This window comes from Mus caroli, unplaced genomic scaffold (genome assembly GCF_978045245.1).
Source record: "Mus caroli unplaced genomic scaffold, Mus_caroli_1 scaffold_9, whole genome shotgun sequence".
Taxonomy (NCBI): domain Eukaryota; kingdom Metazoa; phylum Chordata; class Mammalia; order Rodentia; family Muridae; genus Mus; species Mus caroli.
In genome coordinates, this window is record NW_028227264.1 from 93602651 (window position 1) to 93617812 (window position 15162).

Below are 15162 nucleotides of genomic sequence, written 5' to 3' on the forward strand. Positions count from 1 at the left end.
TCTGTTGTCATCATGGCAGGAAGCTTGGCAGCATGCAGGCAGACCCAGTGCTGGAGAGTAGAGAGTTCTACGGCTGGATTTGCAGGAAGAGAGTGATGCTGGGCCTGGCTTGAGCTTCTGGAACTGCAAAGCACAACCCTAGCTAGTGACACACTTCTCCCAACAAGGCCACACCTCCAATAATGCCACTCCTTGTGAGTCTGTGGAGTCTGACTTTGAGTCCACCACAGGAGTGTTTTCTAAAGGCTTGCTTAGGACTGTGCTTTGATTTTATTACCCTGTCTGACCTATGTGGCCAGGGCTGGCGTTGAACTCCTTATCCTCCTGCCGAGACCTCCCAAATGCTGGAATCATAGATGTGAGCAACCGAACCAAGCCTTTTATGGTGTTCTGAGATAGAGTCTACTCTGTAGCACAAGTTAACTTGGTAATCAAGACGATCTTTTGACTCATCTTGAATGCCGAGGTCACTGGTGTGAGCCCCCGTAGTTGAGAAGACCATGCATTGTTTAATAGGTGTGGTGAAGGGACTGGCGTGCTGCTTTTGATAGAAACCTGAGAAATGGCAGGTGCTCCTTAGTGAGACCCTTTCCAAAATAAAACAGAAAGCAAAACCCAGCAGTTGAGAGAGAATCAGTGAGCCTTCAGGTATGAATTAGAGACCGACATGCTGGGACACTGGGAAAAGGGATCCTGCAGAGTGGATATCCCGACCTCAGGCTTGGAGATGGGGAAGCAGCTGCCCGTGGGCATTCGAGTTTGTCTAGAACGTAGAGTCCATGGCAGAGGTGGTAGTAGATAAAGCTAAGTGAGGAGACTGGCAGTGTGCATCAGTATCCAGGGGTCTGGGCAGCTCCAGCTACTGTGCATAGGTCAGATTTGCAGCATAAGTTTGTCAGGTATTTGTACCTTCTTCCAGGTCAGAAAACCTACGCAGGAGGCATATCAGAATGAGCTAAAGATTGAAAGTGTGGAGCGTTCCTTCATCCTCTCAGCTAGGTAAGTGTCAGCATGTGAGTGAGAGAGAATGTGTGTGTGTGTGTGTGTGTGTGCACGTGCTCACATAACTAAGTGTGTGTGCTCATATGTGTGGTCATCATCACATATTCACATACACGCACACACACACACATTTGTTGGAATGACATTTTGGTTGGGCAGTGTGGCACACAGCTTTAATCCCAACAGTCAACATAGTGTGTTCTAGGACATGCAGGGCTACACAGAGGAAACCCTTCTGGAAAAAAGCCAAAAACCAACCAACCAACCAAAAAGAAATGACATTTTGGCAATATAGCTTGCTCAGATAGTTTCTATAAGTTTACTTTTAACATTTAGGTCAACTTCTAGACGTTTTCTGTCTTTCCTAGAACTGCTTACCCACAAGCATACTCTCTACTGTCCAGCACACAGAGCTCATACAAGAATGCGCTGGAAACACAAAAATAGCCGTGTGCCTCTAGTTAATGATACTGGAACGTGTTACGCTGATCACGTTTTAAATGTATTTCAAATATTTGTATAGTTTAGCACATGTTTCCGAACACTAACTGCTTTATACCGTAATGGAAAGATTTCATGTGTCCTTTAAGGTTCATTGCCTATGACAGTTATCTCATTAAAAATGCGGACTCCAACTGACAAAAATGTGGAGTTGCTCTCTTAAGACAGCTAACAAATCCAGAGTAAAAATCAAAGTTTCCACTTTTGTGTCTGTTGTTACTGGGGTGTTTGATATCAGATTACCTCAAACTGAAACTTCCAGTGACTTATGAGTAATGAAAACAGGTCATAAGGGCTGGGCTTCGTGACACATGCTTACAGCCATGCAAGATCACTATCCTCTACATAGTGACTTTGAGGCCAGCCCTTAACTATTTGAGTCCCTGTCTCAAAAGTTATATGGCTCACACAAGCATAGCTCACTATAGTGTGATTCATAGTTCTTTGCAGACACTGTGTGCTTTAACTTGCTTGTTTTGAGGCCAGAGCTCCTTATGTGACCTAGCTGGCCCCAAATTATTAGCAGTCCTCCATCATCCGTGTTTTGGGATTATAGCCAAGTGCCACCAATCCCACTTCAAGATTATATAGTCCATGAACTGAAAGTTTGTGGCAACTGTATATTCAGTCTTTCAGTGACCTTCTGCATTTTATAAATAAGGATCTGTGTGTGTGTGTGTGTGTTTGTGTTTGTGTGTGCGAGTATATGTGTACCTGTGTGCGTATATGCAAACATGTGCAGCTATCCACACAAGGAGGACAGAAGAGGGCGTCAGTTCCATTGGAACTAGAGTACAAGTGTGTGGAATGCTGCGCGTGATACGTGGGTCCTCATACTTGTCCAGCAGCACTGTAACCACCACTGAGCCTGGGCTGGGTGGGTGTGTGTGAATGCCGTCATCTAGGAAGAAGACCAGAACCTATGAGACTGAATGAAGTTGCACAGAGAGATGGCAGGTCCCTGTGGGACACTTGGAATCCTTCAGGTCCTGTCAGCCCCTCTGCAGGCTTGCCCTGCCCCCGGTACAGAGCACTGCCCCCTTCTATGTGTACATTATATGCTGATCACCACCGTAAGGTGTGAGCCCTTAGCTAAAACAGATATGTGTGTGTGGTTTACATCTTAGTCCTTAACCTATAACCATCACCCAGTAAATGTAACTCAGGAGAGTCACAGTAATGTTGTCTTTAAACATCAGCATTGCACCTTACAGTCAGCACCAACATTGGTGTGACAAGGTCTGATGTACCAGATGTCCCTTTGATTAGACAGCTCGCTCGCTCTCTCTCTCTCTCTCTCTCTCTCTCTCTCTCTCTCTCTCTCTCTCTCTCTCTCTCTCTCTCTCCCTCTGCAACTCATTGCAATGAGAAGAAAATAATTTGCTTGACAGAAATGTGCCTTCTATAGATGCTATATAAAACAAAGCCTATCATAAAATATGCTACAAAAACAAAGTTCTCAGCCTGTGTGTCAGTCTAAGGAAGATGTGGATTCTTTCACTACTCATGCTACAAAAGGCCTTAGGATGTCAGCGGTGGATGCTTCAGGCAACTGTGTGTGGTCTGTAAGAAATGTGCTATCAAGAGCTGGTAAACACTGTCTTGGCAGAAGCCCACACAAGAGAGCGCCAGGAATGATTAAACAAAAGAACAGCATATGTGACATGATTTGCACAGTCAAATCACATTCCACATGCTCCCGGGACTCCAAACAAAGCCAACAGCAGTTCTCAAATTAGCCATCTGCCTCTCTGTTCTCAGTTCTTTCGAGCAAAGAGCTGGCAGTGGAAGGAGAACTGTTGATGATTCATGACTGTTTGCCTGCAAGTCCGAGAGTCTGTTCCTGTGGTGTAGCTCTTCAGGGAGCATGGCAGACGGTGCCAACTCGGTAGTGAAGGTTCAGCCCTTTACAACGCCTGGGTCTCATGTCAGCTCATGACTCAATAACTTGCCGTCTACAAAGCCAGTGTCTAGCACTACGATCCCCCAGTTCCTTACCTATACACGGTGGCAATATCTCAGAGTGTAACAGGTAGAAGTCAGAATAAATCTACGAGTATCCCAGGGGCTCTAACAATGAGAAATGATGATATTTGTGAAGTATTTAGTGCTGTTGGCTGAGCGTGGCAGCCATCTTTGGCAATAATGTTAGGACAGTAGAAGTAACAGGCAGATTTCATTTGGTTTAGAAAGAAAAGTGTTATTTTTTTATTCTTTATATTATGAAAATTTGGGCAACATATTCATTTTTAAATACCATTTGTAAAATTTTCAACAAATATGAATTAATATAAGTGGTATTTTTCACAAGTATATTGTTATGGGACAGGCAAGTGCTCTAGTGTCTCCTACAGTTATGAAGGAGCTAGGGCTGTAGTAGAGCAGTGGGAAAGAGAGAGGGTACTTGCTCTGGGATTTCTGAGGCCCTAGGACTGATCTTCAACCCTGCAAAGGGAGAAGAAGCCAAAAACAATCCAAAAATCAGTACTCGGTGCCCGTGTCTCCCATTCACGGTGGAGTTTTGTTTGTTTTTATCTTGTTATGATAGAACTATTTATACTTCAACTCAGAGTGAATAGCACAATAATACTATGAGCTGCAAAACCCAAGACCGCCACCAACTTTCTTGTTTTACAGCTTTCTAAAGAATTTTAAATCCAGCTGTAGTTGTGTACTGTAATATCATGATTCAAGAAATACAGAGATTTCTTTACAGTTATCCTCCTGTTGTGGTGGATTTGCTGACTGTCAGAGTCTCCTTTCTTCCCTTTTCCTTTCCAGAATATGTACAGATTTACATATTTATATTACCCAAAGTTTGCCAGGACATTTGGAATATGCAAAGCAAATTTTAAATGACTTCATAACTGTCTGCATACAAATAATGAATGGGAATTAGCCAGCGTTGTAGTTGAAAGATGCAAAACAAGGATGGCCTGTTCTAGGAAGGCCTCTCCTCAGCTTGTTCACATCTGAGGTGGGTTGAGGACAATAGTTGGTGACAGGAATTGGAGCAAAACTTGGCGGATGCATAGTTGGGAGCCCTCACAACGCAGGCAGTTCCCCTTGTTTCCTTCTTCAACTTATGGTTTATGCTGCTAAAAGCAGGTTCCTGTCACCTCACACTCTCTCGTCTTCTTGATCCTTTCACGGTGTACCTTTACATGATATCACAGCTCTGTGCATGACGCAGCTTACCTCAGGTAGCTAAAACTTAGCAAAGTAAGCAAAGATGAAGTGGCTAGGCCTTTATGCTTAAGTTACTTTCTGCTGGGCTGAGTAGACCATAGATATTTATCAACCTCAGTCACTAAACATTTGTTGTTCATAAACAAGTTACATATATAATATGCTGTAGAGGATTTATTTTAAAAACAAGAGTTGAACTCAAGCTACAAACAGTTATGTTGTAGCAAATTAAGATATAAATATATATATACATACATACACACACATAACCAAACGTAATCTTCAATATAAAGGGTTGATAGTTAAAATATATTTTTATATATAAATATATATTCCTTATATGTTTTATATTTGTATAAAATTTATATTTATATATTTAATATATAAATATATATTTTAACGATCAATACTTCTTGTTACAAGTTTTAAGCTAACTTTGTTACAGACTTTACAGATTTTTTTGAACCACGCCCAATAAGTTTAACAAATCTTGATATATAGCATGTTTACATAATCTTGAGAGATTTATTTTGGGGGGGTAGAAGCAAAGAGCAAAGAAGTTCTTAGAAATAAGAGATTCTTAAGAGTGGAGAGCAGAGAAAATTTAAAGACAAGTGATTTGGGAGTGTGTGTGTGTGTGTGTGGTGCAAAAATCTTTAAAAATCTGAGAGAATTTGGAAATTGAGTGTACCAGTTTTTGGCCACTGAGCTGTACTGAGGCCACGCTATTCACCGTAAGACAGAGCTTTAATGAAATCTTTAAGTCCAAGGAGCAAAGCGATTAAGAAGGCAAGTGAATCAAGCCCCAGGAATGAGTCAAGACACTGGTGGGAAGGGATCCTGGATCATAATCAAGACACCTTTCCAGAGAGAGAGAATTCCAATAGAGGGGATGGGGACCGGCTGCAGGGGTGCCCTGAATCACAGTGGAGAAAGCATACAGCAGACCCCAGTGAGCAATGAGAGGCATAGCCTTTCTATGTGGTGGGCACCCAAGAGGGCCTAGGAGGCTGGAGGAGCAGAGAGCCTTGCTATAGGGAGGGGGCAGAGGGCACTCATTGAGTAGGCACGGAGGGACAAGCAGTTAGAGCAGAAGCCAGCAGAAGCAAATGGTCCATACCTTAGGAGATGTATATGAGGGGTTTAGCACCAGATATGTGTGAGGGGACGCAGTCAAGAACCCGTCCGTCTACATGACCGTCAGTCTCCATGATTTAGGAAGGTTTCTGTTATAGATGATGGAGAGGGGGAAGGGGTTCAAGGAACCGCCAGAGGTATCAGTCCAGAGCAGAGAAAGAAGCAGACTAAACATGGCCAGTAACTGGACATGGCCAGGGCTAAGGAGGGTGGAGGTGGGGAGTGAGAAACAGAGAGGAGAGAGAGAGAGTTGGAAAATGAGAGAGCTTCCATGGGAGAGAAGAGGCAGAATGAGAACAGAAGGGGTGGGAAGCTTGCCATTATACAGAGAACAAACGGGTGCTAGGAGGGCGGATGCCTGAGGAACTGAAACAGCTAGGATGCTAGCATGGACTTGGAAATGCATAACAGATGCTGTGCTATAGAAGCAGTCTGGAGGCCAGTATGGGCTTTGACACGGAACCACAGGTAGCCATGTTCCTTCTGCCAGAGGTAAAGAAAATGATTCCTGTCGGCACATGGGAACCAGTTTTGCAAGTTCCTGAGGAATGCTGGCTTTTATCTAAGTGCCAACCTCCTCTGATCCAGGTTGAGCTGGGCCTAGACTCGCCTTGGACAGATCAGTGGGCCTGCCCTTTCTTGAGGGGGAAGATGGAGAACTCTTTGGACCTTAGGAGGGTGATACTAGTTGTCAGGGGAGAACAAAAGACAAAGGACACAGTGATGATATCTGCCTGATGGGACCTTTTGCCCCGTCCAGTTCTGCCGCAGAAAGAGACGACTGGCTGGAGGCCATATCTAGCTCCATAGAAGAGTATGCCAAGAAAAGAATCACATTCTGCCCCAGCAGGAGTCTTGACGAGGTATTGTTGGCTTCTCTTCGCTCTTTCTACCCTTGCTTTCAGTTTCTCGATTTTCATTTGACCGCATTGACCACACAGAGGTTTAGGAAAGGAACCTGATTTTCAGAGATGGATTGGAGGAGGCACGTGTCCTCATAGTTTCTCTTAGTTATGAAACCGAAGTGTGTGTGTGTGTGTGTGTCCATCCATCTGTCCCTGGGAATGTGTTAGGGGGGTGTCCTGTGTCTCTGTACCTCTGTGTGTGTGTACCTGAGGGAATGTGTGTGGGGAGCGAGTGTGTGTCTCTGTGTCGTAGGGATTGATCTTAGGAACTTAAGACTTAGTGCTACCACCAGCTCCATCCCCAGCATTCACTGTAGAGAACAGAGAGCAATGATGAGTTTCAGGAAGAAGCTAAGCATCCCGGTACCACAAGCACTTTTCACAGGTGATTCTGCAGCCAAGGATTTGCAAGTGTATCTCGAGAAACGCGCTCGCCCACTTTCCCTCCCACCCCCTTACTGATGCCGTCGGCACCATAGAAGCCTACTGAAAAGATGTGCTTCTATCCAGGCTGTGTGCACAGGATAATCAGAGTCACTCTGCTTCCACAGGACTCAGAAAGGAAAGAAGAAGTTAGCCTCCTCGGGGCAAAGGCTCCCATCTGGATCCCAGACACCAGAGCCACCATGTGTATGATTTGCACAAGTGAATTCACCCTGACCTGGAGAAGACACCACTGCAGGGCCTGTGGGAAGGTCAGAGGGGCAGCGTCTGTCCCTGTCATGATGTCTGTGGCTCTGGGCTATGCACAGTGAGGAAGGATTTCCCTCAGAAGTCACTGTAGTACACAAACCAGGAAGGGCAGTGCTAGTGAAGGCAGAGATGCCGTCTGATCTGTGTTTGGACTTGGTGTGGGGAATATTGTTAGGCACTCTTCTTCCTCTACTGTCTGCCCAGGATTTACTTTGGCTTACACTTTGGGACTTTAAGCCCAAGACAATTGGCCTGTAGTATTGGGGTTAAGACAACACGTCATGGTGAGAGCATGTAGTAAGCAAAGCCACTAACTTGATAGTTATGAATGAGAAAAGTGGAAGAAATGACCCCAGCACCCCTTTGAAGGTCCACCACCCGAGTGACCTTTTAAAGTTCCTGTCACCTCCCAGGTGGGAACTTCAACAACACATGAGTCCTTAGAAGAGATTTCCAGTCCATACCAACGTATAAGCTTTCACAATGTCTTTAGCAGAACGAACATAGTAAGAGCTCCTTTGACTGGTGGTGTTGCAGGGGAGTAGTTGTTGCTATGGCAACAATGCTTAGGGGTGCTAAGTGATGATGCTTAGGCTCAAGGGTGGTCATCGAAACTGACAGAAGTTCCTGCACACTAGGCGGTGTTCTGAAGGCTTGTGTTAGCACATTATTTATGAAGCAAGCTCTCGGGACTTATGTGTAGCCTCTCAAGTGTGGTCACGTAAGCTTGCTCACTACATGCCGAAATGCCATGCGATAAGTGAGATTTAGTCATGTCAAACTGTTTTGTAAAAAAGGACAGAGCTTGGCTGAGAGATGGCTCAGTGGTTAAGAGTACCGACTGCTCTTCCGAAGGTCCTGAGTTCAAATCCCAGCAACCACATGGTGGCTTACAACCATCCGTAATGAGATCTGATGCCCTCTTCTGGTGCATCTGAAGACAGCTACAGTGTACTTAGATATAATAATAAATAAATCTTTTAAAAAAAGGACAGTGCTATAAACTGCAGCCTTTTTTTTTTAATAGCTTGTAATCAAAAGTTTTTCTGAATGAAATAATTTCAATGTGTTTTCAGATTGTGTGCCAAGCTTGCTCATCAAACAAGTATGGCTTAGATTACCTGAAAGGGCAACTGGCAAGAGTGTGCGAGCACTGCTTCCAAGAGCTACAGAAATTAGGTAATGCAAAAGTAAACATTTAACCAAACAGTCTGATTGCTCGGATGCTTTCAGCCTTCCAAAAGAGGCAGGTTGGACATGCTGGTGTGAGGGGGGGGGGGGCATGCCAGCCTATGTGTGGGCTTGTCTTACTGCCACTTATGCCATAACTTGAGTTTATGGTAATGCTGAGAGAAATTGGACTGAGCCTTTGGGGCGGGGGCGGGCAATGTGAAATGGTTCTACTAAGAAAACTAATTATTGAATTATTATTACAGAATGAAACGCTTAACACAGACAGTAACTTTAACTTGTGAGCTACATTGAAGTTTCAATGTACTAAATAATGTTGCATTTATATTCTTTGAGATTCATTTATTTTCATGTGCGTGCGTGTTTTGCCTGAGTGAGTATCTTAGTATACCATGTGTGGTGACCACATGCATGTGTGGCACCTTCAAAGGTCAGAAGAGGGTGTTGGATCCCCTGGAACTGGAGTTAAGAATGGTTTTGAGCCAACCTGTGGGTGCTGGGAGTCGAACCCCAGTCCTGTGCAAGAGCAGCAGGTGATCTTAACCACTGGGCCATCTCTCTATCCCTCCTCTTTCATTTTTGAGACAGCTTTTCCTTTCTTTCTTTTCCTCACCCACTGGAAGTACAAGGGACCAGACCCAAAGCTTTGCAGGTCCAGGCAAGTGCTGCACCACTGAGCCACACTTCCAGTTCCAAATGTTTCTATCCGCAAGGTAACGTCGCGTGGGAGCTCAGCAGCTGGCACTTGGTTAGTGAGTTCGAGTTCACTGGATGATTGGGCTTTTATTGATTTATTTATTGAGATGATTTCTTTGTGTAACCCGTATTAGCATGGAACTCTCAGCCTTCCAAATATTACCACCACTCTTGGCAGGTGCAATTCTTTGAACAACTACAAGATATTTTTGTATCTGCCCATTCAGTATCTGCAAGCGTTGTTTGCCCACAAGGCAAAGTAAACTCAGCTAAGAGGTCTGCCCGAGTCTATATTTTAAATTTCTGGAACCTATAGGATCTAAATTCTAAAAGCATTATCCTGAATATCCATGAAACATAGCTCATTAGGAAAGAGGACTATCTATGTGACTCAAACTAGATGCCATGCTATTTTAAAATCCATAGTTATGATTCAGTAATTTTAGATCAATAGTTATGGTTTGTGTACGGTTTGTGAAGATACACCCGTGTATTCTTTGGTCATTCCATTCTTTGTTTTCTCGGTAAACCGATGTGAAGTGGAAACATTAATCTCTCACCACCCAGCTCTGCTTGGTCACTAGATCTTGTCAGTTCCATCTCAAAAAAGTCCCACTTGTCTTGTTCTCTTTGTGCCCACCGCAATACGAGAGATACTGTAATAATACCACGTGGCAAATTCCTCTTCCTGCCTGCTGCCTGCTTTTCTCAACTCAGTCTGGGAGGAATGTGGCGCAGTGGAAAGTACCTGCCTAGCGTGTGCAAGGCTCTAGGTTTTATCACCTATGCACCACAGAAAGCATAAGTGTGAAACAAAGATGGTTGATTTAGAGCCAGGGAGTGTGGCTCACACATGAAATCTAGCACTCCGTAGGCTGAAGCAGGGAGATTGCCACAAGGCCAGCCTGTTCGCATCCTTCTCTGGCCTAAGCCTCATTCCAAATCACTTAGACCCACCCCTACCCAGATATTGCTCCTAGCTTCATTTTTCAACAAGCAGATGTTCTGGTTCATACATGTCTGCCATTATCTATATTGACTTCTAAGTCAGTGGGGAAGTTTGTAAGATTGACGGTGTCCTTGTATGTTTCAGAAATAATGAATTGATTGGCTTATGGTTTATTGAGCTGGAGTCCCATGTACTTAGGTTGAGGGTGAACTTGGCTAGGGTAAGCAAGGATGGACCTTGGCCTCCTGATCCTCCTACCTCCATCTCCCAAGTGCTGGGGTGACAGGCATGAGCATTGTTACTTTGCCTTTTGATACTAAGGACTGAATATAGACCCTTGTGCCACAAAGCAGGCACTCTGTCACTGAGCTGTGTCCCTAACTGTCTCAAAATCCTAAGGACACAGAAATGTGGTCTTTTCACATGGTTTGTAGTTCAAGACGTCTATGTGCAATCAACTGAGCTCGCACTCAGCCCTCACCTCCTGCCTTTGTCTCCTGGGAGCCTTTTCTTGGGCAGCGTGTGCATCACTGCTTACTGATTTTAGTAGGGAGTCTGAGTGCTCACTCTTGCTTGCCACATGAGCGTACTTGCTCTGTTACAGATCACCAGCTGTCACCTAGGGTTGGGTCTCCCGGAAATCACAAGTCTCCTTCAAGTGCCTTGTCGTCAGTCTTACATAGCATCCCGTCAGGGAGGAAGCAGAAGAAAATCCCCGCTGCTCTCAAAGAAGTAAGTGTTTCTTTCCCTTAAGGCTGACGGGGCTGCCTTTCATAAAGAATGGTACCATTTCCTGTGTTCCTATTAGGACATTCCTCTGATGGATATGGAAGATGCCTTGCAGGTTTTTTTTTTCTTCATTTTATGACCCGAGTCATTGACAAGATGGCTGCAGAGTTTTGGGTGCTTAACAGCAGATCAGAGTACATGCTGACCTCCAGGCTCCCTCAGTATCACAAGTGCCTGTTCCACATCTGAGTCCACACTAGCATCCCAGCCCTTCTCACCGCCCTGCCCCCGCCCACCCTGAGCTCCTCCAGCTCAAAGGCCTCTCACAGCCCGGCTGTCCTCGCTCTGCCCTGCTCCGGCTGTCCTCACGCCTCCCTAGCCCTTGCTCTTCTCTCTCTAGCAGAGAGCCCTGGCCCTGTCTAGTCTGCTGGCCAAGATCAGTCTCCTTTCTGTCTCTGCTCTGGACTCTTCCGGTTGCCTCTGGCTTCTTTCTCATATCCACAGTAAAAACCTTAACCAGATCATGGAGTGGCCATGTTGGCAAATTTCTGTACTTCATTCCCTCCTCCAATACAGAGAAAACCCAGTGTTGCTCTGACAGGTTGTCACGCTTGTGGCTTTCAATAGCTTGTGCTTGTGAGTACCTCTGCTTTTTATTGTGGTGTTTGTTGTTCTGCGAACCCCAGAACTGCACGTAGGACTTGCTTTTCCAGGTGTCAGCAAACACAGAAGACTCCACTATGAGCGGCTACCTCTACAGATCCAAGGGCAGTAAAAAGCCATGGAAACACTTATGGTTTGTCATCAAAAACAAAGTACTCTACACATACGCTGCAAGCGAGGTAAGGCGGACTCTTGTTTTTTGTTTTGTTTTGTTTTTCCCCTGAGACAGGGTTTTTCTGCACTGCCCTGGCTGTCCTGGAACTCACTCTGTAGACCAGGCTGGCCTCGAACTCAGAAATTTACCTGCCTCTGTCTCCCAAGTACTGAAATTAAAGGCGTGTGCCATCACTGCCCAGTATAAGGTGGATTCTTAAGAGTGACTTTGGAATCTTGTTTTAGTGTTGTGGGTTTGTTTTACATGGAACCGAGGATGCACGTGGGGCCCTGAGCATGCTGAGCAAGCGCTGTTTTAGGCGCCAGAAAATGGAGTTGCTGTTTTATTGCTCTATGGCTTTTTGAGATAGTGATTCATCTTATTATAGCCCAGGCTGGTCTCTAGCTTACCATTTAGCCTAGGTTGTCCTCAAACTCATAATCATCCTCCTGCCTCAACTTCTCCATGCTGGGATTACCAGCGTGAGCCACCGTGCCTGGCCTGTTACTTTTACTGTGAACAATATTATTCTTTTGTCCCATGAGTTCTGACTCGAATGTTAGGCGTTTCCCAGGACTAAAATGCCAGAGCTTTTGTCGCCATTTTCACACAAGACAGAGATTGCCCTTTGTCCAGCCTTTCTTGAGTGTCCCCAGCCTGTACTGATCAGGCATCAGCGCAAATAAGATAGGCTTTGTCCTGAATAGTCCTTAGCTGTCCTGGGGTCCTGCCTTTTTTACCCAACATGATCTGTGTCTCAGCAGCCTATGAAAACCTCTAGGGCAGCTAGCTGGGTATGGTAGCACAAGCCTGCAGTCTAGAAGGGAGAAGTAGGAGTTCAAGGTCAGCCTCAGTTACATGAGGAGTTTGAGGCTACTTTGAGTTACATGAGACTCTTAAAAAGGAGGAAGGGAGGAGCAGGCACGGTGGCGCATGCCTGGAGAATACAGACAGGTGAATTGCTGTGAGTTCCAGGGCTGCTTGGGCTACAGAGTGAGACCCTGTCTCAACCAGCAAGAGTCCCAGAGTTCCCCGGGTGGGATCTAAGTGAGAGTCACTTACTGTGTTGTGTGTCTCCCTCCATAAACTGAATGCTCATCACCTCCTTTCCTTGGCTACAGTGGCAACCATAATCCAATGGCTGTAACAAGGTGGAGAGCTGGCAGGTGGCGAGCAGGTGGCTCCCTGCTCACTAAGTAAAAATAAGCAGTTAGAAGTACTGTGTTGTATATGAAATTGAGCTGTACAAATCAAGACCTTTCACGCCTGCCTGACATCTCAGTCTAAAAGCCTGTCTTCCTTCCTATCGTCTGTTTTTAAATTAGGATGTGGCAGCTTTGGAAAGTCAGCCTTTATTAGGCTTCACCGTCACTCTAGTCAAGGATGAGAACTCAGAGTCTAAAGTGTTTCAGCTGCTGCACAAAGGCATGGTGTTTTACGTATTTAAGGCAGACGATGCCCACTCCACGCAGAGGTAAGTCATGCCTAGTTCCCTTTTCTGCCGGAGCTTCCAAGCTGTTCTTTTAAATGGCATTTTAAGAGCATAGAGGACGGCTCAGAATTTAAATCAGAGATCCAAACTGGAAGCACTTAATCTGTTATTCAGATAATTCTAAAACAGAAGATGGGTGGTCCTGTCCATACTGTTTGTCAGCAGGGGACCCTGGAGGAAGCACTTGGAGCTCTGCTGAAGCAGGCACAAGCCCTCTCCTTCAGAGAGGACAGAATTCCCCCCTCTAGTTCTTCTGTGGACCAGCAGGACTTAGAACTAACTGCTGGCTAGCTTACTACTCTGCAGGGAGAGTCAGACCCACAGGCTGTTTCCAGTGGAAGGAAACAGTATGTTCGACAGTCAAGGCTGGGACAGTCTCTTCAAAATGCCAGCAACAATCTTGATTTGAGGTCTAAGGAGACTCCCTGCAGCTGTGCAGCTGTGCCGTAAAGCTCAGAGGCAGACTTGTAGGTGGTGAAGAGCTAATGTGCCAGAGTTGCATATGTTCCTGAGTACCCACCAGCCATAGGGCTATACTCTGAACAATCCCCCTGCCTCCAGCTGTTTTACAATAGGCAACAATGCCTAGCTGTTTCCATATGTGCGTGTGTGTGTGTGTGTGTGTGTGTGTGTGCATGGGAGAGGTATATCATCAAAGGCCCTTATTACAACGCCTTTCCTCTCTCTCAGGTGTCCTGACTCAGTGAGTTTTGGAAACTAGCTATGGTCTTGGTTTCCCCCTTAACTCTACCAACCAAAATGTGTGTTTTGTGGAGGTCAGAGGGATAATCAGATCCTCTGGTTATGAGCCACTAGCTGGGTGCTGGGAACTGAATCTGGCTCCTTTAGAGCAGTCAGTGCTTATAAGTGCTACACCATCTCTCCAGCCCCTGTGGGATTTCTTAAAAGCATTCTATTGCAGTATAACATAAGCTATTTGCACCTAAAATGTGTTATTTTGGAAATCCTGCCCTTGACATCTGAGCTGCATGTGTTATGAGATACTCTTAGGTTTAGTGATTTCAGATGTTCATAGTTCACTCCGGTTGTTCTTCTGTAATCGGTTTCTGTAAAAAGTCATTTATTAGTAAGTGTGGGGGTGGAGTGGAGTCCAGGGGGTCCAGGGAGCAAATGGGCATAGCCCAAGGGTCTTCTCAGTAACTGCAGCTGTGTGCCACCAGATGAGGCTTTTAGACAGAAGGATTTCCGATGACTTCTGTGAGATTATGGAAAGCATTTATATTGTATGTGAATTTTTGATCTTAGAATAGACTAAATGCCAGATCATTGAAAAATGTGGAACACGTTTGATTTAAGGGACATACATGGGAATTTTGGTCGGTAGAGTTAAGGGGAAACCAAGACCATAGCTAGTCTCCAAAACTCACTGAGTCAGGACACCTGAGAGAGAGGAAAGGCGTTGTAATAAGGGCCTTTGATGATATACCTCTCCCAGAGCCAAGTAAACACACACACACACACACACACTGACTCACACACACATACTCACACACAAACATACACATTCAAACACTCGCACACAACATACACACTCGCACACACATGTTTAACATTCCTTGATTGTTTGTGTGCACCCATACGGCTTCAGTGTGGGGATAGTCTGCAGGAGCAGGTTTCCACTTTCCACCAGGTAGGTCTCAGGGACTAAACTCAGGTTGTCATGCTTCGTGGCAAGCGCTGTGCCTCCTCACTCATTCCAGGACATGTTAGAACATTTCCACCTGAGTTAGTAATGCCACAAAGAACACACTCTCCAGGCAAAGCGTCGGATCAGGTTACCAAATAAAGGATAGCTAGTGTCCTGTGCATAAAAACCCAGTGTGCTGCAGGAGAGATCTTA

At 45.3% G+C, this 15162-nt stretch overlaps 1 protein-coding gene across 1 annotated transcript in view; it reads left to right on the plus strand.

Annotated features, from left to right (window-relative positions):
* The window catches only part of Fgd6 (FYVE, RhoGEF and PH domain containing 6), a 108262-nt gene that overhangs the window by 92809 nt on the left and 291 nt on the right, over window positions 1-15162 (plus strand). The window contains exons 14-20 of the mRNA XM_021174937.2: window positions 920-999; window positions 6590-6692; window positions 7286-7429; window positions 8504-8606; window positions 10868-10995; window positions 11706-11834; window positions 13135-13283. Of these exons, the coding sequence (XP_021030596.1) occupies window positions 920-999; window positions 6590-6692; window positions 7286-7429; window positions 8504-8606; window positions 10868-10995; window positions 11706-11834; window positions 13135-13283 (836 nt within the window). The remainder of the gene's footprint in view (window positions 1-919; window positions 1000-6589; window positions 6693-7285; window positions 7430-8503; window positions 8607-10867; window positions 10996-11705; window positions 11835-13134; window positions 13284-15162) is intronic.